This window comes from Ptychodera flava, chromosome 5 (assembly GCF_041260155.1).
Source record: "Ptychodera flava strain L36383 chromosome 5, AS_Pfla_20210202, whole genome shotgun sequence".
Lineage (NCBI taxonomy): Eukaryota > Metazoa > Hemichordata > Enteropneusta > Ptychoderidae > Ptychodera > Ptychodera flava.
In genome coordinates, this window is record NC_091932.1 from 10,547,610 (window position 1) to 10,559,353 (window position 11,744).

The window sequence follows — 11,744 nt, forward strand, 5'->3', positions numbered from 1 at the left end:
TCATCATTACCGCTGTATTAAAAACATGTTTTGTTGAACGAAGCTTAATTGGCTCTGCAGCGCGAAGTTGAAAAAGAGACTGCAAAATGATCAATCGTTTGTCCCTTTCAATATGAGGCACTCACAATTGTTGTCTTTCAAAGACTCTGTCGTAGAATATATAATTCAAATACCTTTGAGAATACAGCAATTTTCAAAACAAACGATCAGATTGGTTGATTGTCGTTTTCAATTCTAAGCAAGTAGGTGAATGTTTTATTTAAGGGCATAGCCCTGTGTTTCTCAGGGAATAAGAAACTCTGCATGTACGGGTTTGTTGGTGCTTAAATAAGTAATCAAATCGGTTTGGAAAAGCTGCAGGACAGCAGAAGAATCTGCCGTTTGTCGGTCCGGTAAAAAGAAGAATCGAGGTGACCTGGTATTGATAAATATGCTTGTGTCGTCGGTATTTTTATGGCAGTTTTATCTGAATGTCTACGGTAGGTGATCGTATAAATCATAAACCGCATTGTAGCAATATTGAAACTTCATGGCAAAATAGACATGTAGATGATCAACTACGAGACGGATGATACACGATGTACAGTCAAATGTACCAAATCTGTATGAAAAACATATTGCAAAGTAGTAATATAGCTCCCAAGTACATTTGTATTGACGTTTAGGAACAGTATATAGAATATGTCAGTCAGGTATATGCTGTAGTTTATTAACTTTGTGCAAGAATATACCTTTCTATTTCTGAAAGCAGCGGTAATGAGGATTACTTCATTCTGTTTGCCTTCAATTTACTAGACACAAGTGGCCTTATATTCTAAACCTTGAGATAATTTCTCATAAGGGATGTAGTTACAGGGAAAAGTGCAGAACGAACAGTTTATGTAGAAAAAAATTTCAATTCACTTGAGCCATGGAATCACTGTTTTTACGCCCAAGCAGGGGATGTGGCGTCGACGCCACCCGTCATTGGTGTATAGGTAAAGGACATACATACATCTTCTTTTGAATTTAGTTTTGACGACTGACAATGACTTTGACCGACACTAACCCTTACACGAAGCTGCATTGTGAGAATGATATCTCCTTGTTTATTTACCGAACCTTGAAGTATAACCCTACCTCTATGACGTAACCATCTGTCTTCATTTTGGTGATATATTGTTTTGAACTATTGCTTCAGCCATTATAAACATGTTTGTTAATTTACAAAAACACAGGGTGTTTTTTGGATAGCAAACATTGTCTAGACTTCTGTTATGTCATTGTAATGAGTGTCTAGCAACAGAGTTTGTGCTAAGGGGTCTTCTCATGATATTCTGGAACTTATCACATGCAAGGAGTCTGGTTCATTTACTAAGCATCGCTCAATCTATAATTGGCCGGTCTGACGGCTCAATATACTTTCACCTATGTAGGAAACGCCGAAGGTGGTATGCTTGCAGTTGCCATTTTTGCTTAGATGGCATAGTACTTGGATGAATATCTAACGTTTGACGGGGTTTGTTTATTCACTACAACACTGGCAGCCGCTCGATCGGTGTATGATGTGTTCCCACATGAAGAAATTAATTGGCTGTAGTATTCTCCCTAAATACTCTATGGAGATAACGAAGGCCGAAAACAGAGCCGTTTTTGCTACCTTTAAACACTTGTCGGTTCTACCAGGACTCCAGTTAAGTCTAGGACATCATTTCAGCCATTCCATAGTTCTATTGCTTTTGCTGTGATGCTACAAAGTCAGTTCAGTAGTTTTTACTTCTTTACAAGGGAATTCCTGTACTAGACCAATTAACACACAATTTTTCACTACTTCTAGCGCAAAATCATGAACAAGCCTCTCACTGAATGGACTGCATCATGATGCTTCCGTTTCATTGTTATCATTTGTTTTGTTTTTCCCCACCACCCCTATACATCTTTTCAAGGTACTGACGTGGACTGTGTCATCCTGATGACTTATCATCCGCCATTATAACATATAACTCTGCTCAAGAATCGTAGATAAAAAAATGTTTTTATGGCGATCGAACAATTTCAGTCATATGCATATCGGTTGTGCACTTCAAATAATCGAAGGGTGATTGCACCAAGGTGATGGAATACTCGGAAGAATAATGAAGTAAACGATTCTAGAAATGAAATCAAAGTGTTAGTAGGGAAATATAGCGGTATGTTGAAGAACAACGTCGACATTTCTCGTTTTGAATTCGTCCATATGAAACTGTACTCATGTGAATACTTTGAATTTAATATACATTGATAGGATGAGCAGATGACTACTATTATAACATACCACAAGCTCATTCCGTGTCGCTTTTCGTTATAACACGTCATGTGACTATAATAGATACTAGTCAGGGGGTATTTTTCGAAAGGCTATTGCCCTAGGGAAATTGTTTTTGAAAAAGTGCCTGGTCACGTGGCCATACGCTCAGTGTCGTCTGCTACTGTGAAACAATGGAGGGTGATTAGAGCATGATAAGCGCCCGGGATGAGCAGCAAGTCTCTGACTAAAACAGGAAGATTTCCTACTTCAACGGTGTAATAACTTAAATAGCTCAATTCAACTGCGTAAGAGTTGGAAAAGCTCATTTTAATCAAAGATTCATGTGCAACCAAGGACTTTATATGGTATGCTGCGGATACTTTTGCTTCTTTTTGCGAAGAAAATGTGGCACTACGTTTCCCGCAGGGTAGAATCGCCCCGTAAACTTTCTATTAAATAAATGTACTGTTTCAGTGCCTATGCATCAAGGCACATTAATTTAAAACAATAAAATAGAAGAGCATGAGCAAGTGGTATGTTATGAAATACATACAAGCCGGAATTTATTCGGGCTACAGCACCGAGAGGCCTTAATTGAGTTACCATAGTAACACATCGCTATACTACTGCCTCGGGAAATAGCGATCTTGTTTCTGGTAATGCATGGCCACTCAGCAGGGTAATAAACGAGCGCTATAGCCCTCATGACCATGTAATAGGTGTTTGTTATCACATACGTAGACCAAGTTACATAATTGTAGCTATTGATGGAGACGTACGGCAATAAAACAGGACCAATATCGTTATTTCTCGTTCAAAATACAGGAATTTTGATAGGCCTATTGTCGTGTACCGCACAGAATTACTAAATAATCGAATCGTCACTTGACTTTTTCGAGACACATGGACACGTTTTGTTTTTTAAAGCACCGCGCCAGGGATCATGACGAGGAAATTTTCGTGCCTGTCGGTGCCAGAAAGTTTGTTATGGCGTCCGAACATTATGTTAATTGTGTACTTTATATGCTAATTACCCCTAGGACATGCGTGGTTGACATAATGTAATGATTAGTTTAATTTTATGACTCAACGTTAATCGTTAATTAAAAGGCTGTTTGATGGAGGTAACTGTTTTGTTTTGTGGTATTGATTACAAGAAACCGCTATAAAAATTAATTCTGCGAACTGAATTACTAATAACATTTCAAATTGCACTGAAAAAGATTAATTATACCCTGAGACTATAGACCGTTCAAAGGCCTTCCCACCATTATTCACGGACAAGTAGTCATTGATGTCGGTTAGGTCGACAAACGTTATTACCCATCGCTAAGTAGCAATAATTAGGTTGAACTGACTTTATAATTTGATGAGTAATCAACAATCATTCACAGACTGTCAATGGGTCGTACTTTGTATTAATAATCGTTGCGGACACAGCGATGAACACATTGTCAGAGCAAGGTTTTCTCTCAAATGTTGCATGGCAGTTTTACTCTACGACAGTAATCGATACCTCAAAAGAATATGACAATCACAAAGATTGTAAGCAATTGCATGCGTCCCAGTATTAGACTAGTGACAATTTATGCATATTTGAGGGATAATATTACAAACAACGACAGTGACAGAGACAGTAATAACAAAAGAGCAACGCTTGTCTTGTAAGTCGGACTGGGAAAGTAACCCTTTCATTTGGTCGTGGTAACCTCCATCCCGAAAAAACAAAACAAAACAGAAAAACAACCATCCTAAAAGGCGCCTAAAGCAACAACAAAAACAATCAAACACTATACATTGAAAGCAGAAATAGAGGAAGTGATTTTATCAAGATACCAAGAACCTTTTTCGCCCCTTTCCATAACCATCAGTAAATAAATACTCGTTGTGGAAAGAATAGTTCTCAGACATAAAATAGTCAACCACATATCCAGTGCGAGCAAGCCGGTACACAAACAGAAAGAATAAATACACAAAAAGGAACAGTTTACACATTCAATACCGAGTTGAACATTCCACTTAAAACGGAAAATAGCCTTGTGTTTTGGATGTAAGGAAGCGATAGTGCAAACGTTGGTGGAGGGACACTGCATAAAAACGCTATAATACTTACTGTATTAGCATGAATTATTGCCTGTATTTTAGCTGAATAGTGCATATACAGGTGAATACAGTTAATAATCCATTGCTTGTATTCAGAAAGCCTGTATTCATGTGGATTCATGTGAATTCACGTGTATTATTCTATTATACAGGCAACTCATTAGTGTGAATTTATCTGTATTATTGCATTTTCATGCCGTGGGAGAAGAAGGCCGAAACAGAGACAAATTCAATAGGGGTGAATCATTTGATATACCCGGAGAGGCTTGGTTGTTCAATGAAAACCTTAAATTTGTTGGTCTGTATGACCGAAATGTGTAAGATGTTACTAATTTTGTACCAAGAACATGTTTCTTTCATAAACTTCGTTTCAGGAGCATCCTTGCCTACACCGTCATTCTCTAGTGATTGGTTTCGAATGAGATCACAGGATGAAAGCCAGTCATACATTGCCATAGAGCACAACTTAAATGAATTGCCCATTTTTGTGCAGGTAAGGTCCACCATATGTTCGTTTGACTCTCTCAGATAGAGATACTAAAGCTTTCTTCTTCACATTACATTTTCATTGTAGTAGCGTCTCATACATCTCCTTTCACTTCCTAATTAGGAGGATTAAAGACAGAATAATATTAATTTTGTCCTACACTTGTATCATGGTCCCGCTGACAATTCCTCGGGTAAGGATGCCAAGACAGAGACCCGACGTATATAATCTTGAATCTCACTTTCAATTTTGAGCGAATTTGATGCCAAAGGCAATAATTTTGTTGATTACTCAGGGCAGCTATAGCTATATTAAGGCTGTTTGATCAACGATAATCCCCCTTATTAGGAGGATTAAAGACGGAATAATATTAAAATCGTCCTGTGTCTATATCACCGTTGACAGTTCCTCGGGTACTCGTGAAAAACTGAAACCCAAAGTATATGAACTGAAATCCCACTGTCAATTGTAAGCAAATTGATGTCAAAGAGTTATAATTTTGTCGTGCTGTTGATATTACGGCAGTTTGATCAACAGGGTATGCCACAACTTTTTGACAAGTTTACGACACGGATTCACAACCGATGCATGTACCGAGTTTATATGAGTCACAACCGAATGGTTTAACGTTATCGTGGCCTCGCTGGTTTATTTCTATTATGTTATAACAGTATATTGAATGTCAGGCATGGAACGCTGAAAAGGGAATTTTTCTCTGACTGTGAGCTCATGCGTGTTCCAACAATGCTATATTGTGAATATGCATGGTATTATTATTACGTCTTGACAATTTAAATTGGAGAAATTTTTGCCATCAGTATTCTGGTACAAAGAATATTAAATAGACTTACGTGTTTTAACATATAGGCTTTTATAGGATGATGCACATTCCTTAAACCTTCACTGTGCAATTTACTTGATTTACTTGTTTTAAAAAAGGTACACCTTCGTGCGATTGATGGTGCAAACGAAGGGTTTATTTTCAATGGAGTTGGATCTGCTCAGCGAGGAGACACTACCAGCAATCCATATGGGGGCGTCGTCTACACATACAATGAAAACTGGGTACGAGTGATGGCGCCTCAGAAAACAGGGGGCTATGCAAGTGGGTGTTTGATATATACAGGTGAGAATTCATCCAATTTTCTGCACCTTTGTTAAGAGGTTGACTTTCCCGAGTTTATTGTAACCTAACTATGTCATTAGTAAAATGTCTTTGATTTTTTAAAGATTAGAATCTCAATCTTTGCCTGTTAACAATTATTTAATACCATCGGCCTTTCGCCAAAGGAGACAAGGCTAAAATATTCAGATGCAATTAATGGAACTTTGTAAATGACAATCAATTTCACAACGCCCTCAACGTGAGATGGCTGGTCCCGTTAGCCTATCAGTCATCTAACTTAATACGTCTCTGTCTAAACCTGTGAATTAGAAGTACTTTTACAGATATGCCTGACCGATTAGTTCTCACGAAGGAGAACAGCAAATCTGCAAATTATGTCACTGCCTGCAGATGCATGCATGTACACGTGCATGCATACATTTTCGCATACGATCATACATAGATGGTGGGTAGCGACAGACAGAGATACATAGATACAATGGTAGCTACATGGGTAGCTACACACATATATACATAGATTTATACACGTAGATAGATAGATAGATGGATAGATTGATAAATTGATAGTTAGATACATACATACATACATACATACATACATACATACATACATACATACATACATACATACATACATACATACATACATACATACATACATACATACATACATACATACATACATACATACATACATACATACATACATACATACATACATACATACATACATACATACATACATACATACATACATACATCGTACATACATACATACATACATACATACATACATACATACATACATACATACATACATACATACATACATACATACATACATACATACATACATACATACATACTACATACATACATACATACATACATACATACATACATACATACATACATACATACATACATACATACATACATACATACATACATACATACATACATACTGTAGTCAAACATACTTTCTGTTTACGTTTGATATGAAACTTGTAAATGTATCGCATAGCATTTCTGAGGGATCGGGGTTAGCCAAAACACGCAACAAATTGCTCAGGGGAACGTTTCATTAGCAGAGAAATAGGACTTGTAAGCTCAATGCGAATTTTAAAGGATTGGGATGATACATGTTATAATAATGCATGGGAAATTTTTTGATTGACGTTGAATGTAATTATCAATCTGCTGTTCAGAATATTTCTTTTGTATATAGATTTAGGACTTCTAGCGAACATTTTAAGTATCAATTGTTATTTATTTATTTATTTATTTATTTATTTATTTACACTTTTTATGAGCGACCGATTTACTCTAATGAGTAATGTTCTTCGGGGCTCACGCCAATAAATACAGCAAACATAAGTTGACAGGATAAAAAAAAGCAAAACAATTCTTTTACAACGAAATGCGAGTCATAATAAAGTCTTTCAATAAACTTTTAAACTTATTTTCATTATATGCGAGTTTTACGTCAACTGGTAGGCAATTCACGCTTTGTCGCCCTTTAATGGAATGTTTTTTGCCAGCATTGAAAAACAACGTGGACCGTAGAAATTTAACTGTGAAGCTGACCGTGTAGAATACAAATTTACGTGACTTTGAGGAAGAAATACATTACAGAGTTAATGTGGAGCAGTATTTGATATACATTTGTACACTGTGAGGGCGAGGAAGTAAACAATACGCTGCCTTACTGACATCACATCAAACGTAGAAAAGAGGTCAGCAGATGGATAATCATAGGGTAAATTAAACAAGACACGCAATGCTCTCTTTTGCAAAATAAAAACCTTATCCAAATCATATTCCGTAGTGTTACCCCAAACAATGATACAGTAATCAATCGAACTTTGAATTAAACCATAATATAACGCGATTCGATTATGAAGTCTGGATAAATGGGCGAAGTCTGCGAATTAGACCAATCCGTTGACTTAGTTTCTTATATAGATTATCGACATGAATGCTCCAAGATAAAGTTTCATCAGAACTACTCCTAATACAGAACCATGTCGTACGCTACATATTTCACAACCTCCCATCATTATAGATAAAGAATTGGCATTTCTGATACGACCTAACTTATGTGGAGTTGTTTTAATAAGACACTTGGTTTTAGAAACATTAATACGCATAGAATTAGAGTCTATCCAGTTAGAAATTGGACGAATTTCAACATCTATTGCATCATTTACATCTGTGATATTTTGACCTTTAGCAAGAAGTGTTTGATCGTCTGCATACGTGTGTAAACTTGAACAATTGACAGATAACGGCAGATCATTGATAAAAATAATGAACAAGAGAGGTCCCAAAATTGAACCTTGCGGTACACCAGTATTAACATTAAATCTCTTTGAGTTACAGCCCATGTAATTTACAAACTGCTCTCGATTAGAGAGGTAGGATTTAAACCATTCTATAACACTACGTGATAAACCATACATTGACAGCTTCTCCAATAAAATATTATTATTGATGAGACCAAACGCTTTCGACAGATCTAGAAGAAGAGCACTATTTATATAATCATTATCAATATTGAATAAGATCTCATCAGTCAAACGAATCAAGGCATTTTGACAAGAAAAGTATTTTCACATTATCTGCAACAGTATATTTTGCTTGTAACAATAACTTGTATACAAATTCTTTTCTTATAGGAAGTATTTCAAATAAAGGGGAACCTTCTAAGCGACTCTCTGTAAATTGCCTCAGTAAATCAAAATTATCAGTCCGACTGGAAGGTGAAAAAACAACCAGCTGAACATGTGAAAAGGCGTACAAATAAATTGGCTATTCATGATGTTTTATATGGCAATGTTATCACAAAATTTTATTTATTCTTTATTCTATTTTCTTTCCAAAATGTTGGCCTATAAGAGAACAAGGGGACAATGAATATCCCAAACCAATAATTTCTGTGCTTGAACATAAATACAGGTAGCTGGATGAAGCGCAATCTGTTGTAATGAAAATAACGCTGTTGTTCAACCAGTTTAAAGTTTGCGTCTTAGTCCACCGTAAACATAAATAGTGTCTATCGTTTTGATATTGATCTGTTTACCAGTCTCAGTGCTTTTAAAACCCAAGTGTCATCTGTTTTATTATCTCTTGCTGATAGTCATTTTACTACCGAGAGTTTCTGATGTTTGTCAGTCTCTGTTTTCACTTGTTTAGTGCCTTTTTAGTTAGTTTCTGCATGTTGTAATTTGTCTTTTTCATGTTTTATTTTTTCTCTGTTTGCATCCAATTATTGGGCTATGCCTGTTTAATGTCAGATTGAATAAATAAATAAATAAATAAATAAAAAATAAACTTGCCTATGCGACAGATATTACGCCATCCCTTTTCCCTTATATGGGAAAGCTATAATATCCATTTTAAGTTCTCCTAAACATAGAAAATACCACAACTAAAGTATAGATACCAAGATGTTGGGACTTGAATAAATCGAAGGCGTACAACAACTGCAAGTTTGTCAAACACACGCATGGTGACATGTGCATTATTCAGCGGTTTCACCGAATACTTCTCCCTAAACTCTAGGTGGTCCGCATTGGGGTTCTCCACATGAACAATGCAGTCACGACGGCGAGGTCAAAGTTGAAGTTTGGATTGCTGACAACTTTCCATCGCCTGGATTTATATCAGACTGGTTTGCATTTGGTTCTAACCAACAAGAAAACTCTTTTAAGACGATAGAGCACAATTTGGAACAGCAGCCATCGATGGTCCGCGTTCAATACCAAGATAATAACCCATCGCCTGTTGACATCGGATTCACCTCAGATGGTTTTGGTAAGTTTTTTGAGATAATGCAAATCATTGGCGGATTGAGACTGATGATATCTTGAAAAGATAATAGCATATATGGTATCAAACTCTTATTTCTTTCGAATTTTAATTTCATCATTAGAAATACATATGATTACACCTTAAGATCCGCCAAAAACAATCGTGTGATCATTGTCGGCCGATTGTAGACTCATTAAAGGCTTAAAAATAATTCGACGTAATCTGTAGGGGAAATATTATATGTGCTACTGTGTATTCAATTTACATAATGACATAATGGCCTTACTCTCTGGTTTATATCTGTATGTCCCATTTCCAAGATTTTCCCCCTTTTTTAATTTCGTGCATTTCTATCAAATCGATATGATGCAGGTTCTGCCCAGTGTGACGACGATAAAGCCTTTAAGGAATACGGTGGTGTAGTATTTGCCTACGACGAGACAGCCGTCCGAATATGGGCTCCTAGTGCTTCGAATGTCAACACCTTTGGGGGTAAGAACACACCTAGCGTTCACTTTCCTGTGTGCAAATTGTGTTGATTTGAGAAAAACCTCATTATTCATTGCGTCCTATATTTCACAACAGCATTTTAATTGCAGTTTGCCCTGGAAAGGTTTACGTTTGCAGACAGATCGAATGACCATGGGCAAATCACGAAAATCAAGTATCCTTTTCAGGATATCTGTGATGTTTCTTATAAAGAACTGTATTTCTATAAACGGTCTCCTCTTCCACTGCTTAACACTTTAATTGCAACCACTGATCATTTGACAACATCCTGTCTTTATCTTCAATCTCCGATTAAATCAGTCGGACAGATTCTCCCAACATACTGATGACATGAAAAAAAGAAAGTATATTATAGAAATAAGGGGCGACGCGCTGACCATTAACGTTTATTTATGGGCAAGGGCGAGAAGGAAAGCTAAATATTAACGGGCGAGGCTTGCCGAGCCCGTTAACTTTGGCTTTCCTCGAGCCCGCGACAGACATCATCAAAACGTGACAGACATCATCAAAACGAAACCTGAATTTCGTGCTTTCCCCTTTGGTATGACATAGCCATTCGAATGATTATATATCTGAGAAATGCCAAGGAACAAAAACAAAATCATTGACAATAAGCTGCCATAGAATTGTTATCATCCTTTAAAATTACATGAAGTGACAGACTGCCATTCCCAATTAGGTCACTTATTTTTTGCTGGAAGTGGATGGGGCAACGGGGTAAACAACAAAGCTTTTGATGACGGTATCGTCAGAATTATTGTCTGGGCTAACGATTTCCCCGACCCGGTTTTCAAAACGGACGGCAACGCACTAATGGGCTATGAAAGTGGTCATCCTACGTACTTGACATTTGAAATACCACAGGGTGTCATCCCAGGTTTTCTACTTCTTGAGGTAAGTTAAACGTTACTAGATATTGGACTTTTCCACATTGGCTGCTGGTCTATTCCGCACCGCAAAATTGTTGGTGCTCTATGAAGTTGCTCGTGATGTTAATTTTGCCCATTTATTCACATAGAATTGAGGACCTTTCTCCTGAAAGAACATTATGACGGGGCCAGGCCAAAGAAATCCAAGTCTTCCGACAAAAAGATAGATTTCTGATTACGATTAGCGAAAGAAAAATGAATCTTCTTTCTCTACTTTCCAAGGCATATAACATTTACTATCTGGCCTATCCAAACTTAAGTTCATCAATGTTGCCTACAACCATGTTCATAGTTCACCTGCTGGCCACTCGACAAAACTTATTCCCGAATATAGGTAGTTTTTGGTTCAGCGTCCTCGATACGTAAAAAGAGCTAGTATTTGCCACACAAAATACTTTTCAATTTAAAGCATGCAGAGGCTGGGCCTAATTGTGTTTAGTTGTTCTTTGATTTTGTCGGTATAAAGCATAAATCTTGCAAAGTCGCTACATTGTCACTTACACAGAGTCT

General features: G+C 36.9%; 1 protein-coding gene across 1 annotated transcript; it reads left to right on the top strand.

Moving 5' to 3' along the window:
* The first annotated feature begins 218 nt into the window (after positions 1-218).
* LOC139132699 (uncharacterized) lies at positions 219-11,329 on the top strand. Its single transcript, XM_070698966.1, has 7 exons — positions 219-479; positions 4,744-4,862; positions 5,796-5,982; positions 9,547-9,798; positions 10,168-10,287; positions 10,985-11,199; positions 11,324-11,329. Exons 1-7 carry the CDS (start codon positions 431-433, stop codon positions 11,327-11,329), a joined length of 948 nt encoding a protein of 315 aa, XP_070555067.1. The 5' UTR covers positions 219-430.
* Positions 11,330-11,744: the final 415 nt, after the last annotated feature.

Excerpts from the sequence above, each read along its gene's own strand:
- LOC139132699 (XM_070698966.1), top strand. The coding sequence starts at position 431 with ATGCTTGTGTCGTCGGTATTTTTATGGCAGTTTTATCTGAATGTCTAC. Across the intron at positions 480-4,743 it reads GTTTTATCTGAATGTCTACG|GAGCATCCTTGCCTACACCG; the intron begins GTAGGTGATCGT and ends ACTTCGTTTCAG. Across the intron at positions 9,799-10,167 it reads ATTCACCTCAGATGGTTTTG|GTTCTGCCCAGTGTGACGAC; the intron begins GTAAGTTTTTTG and ends GATATGATGCAG.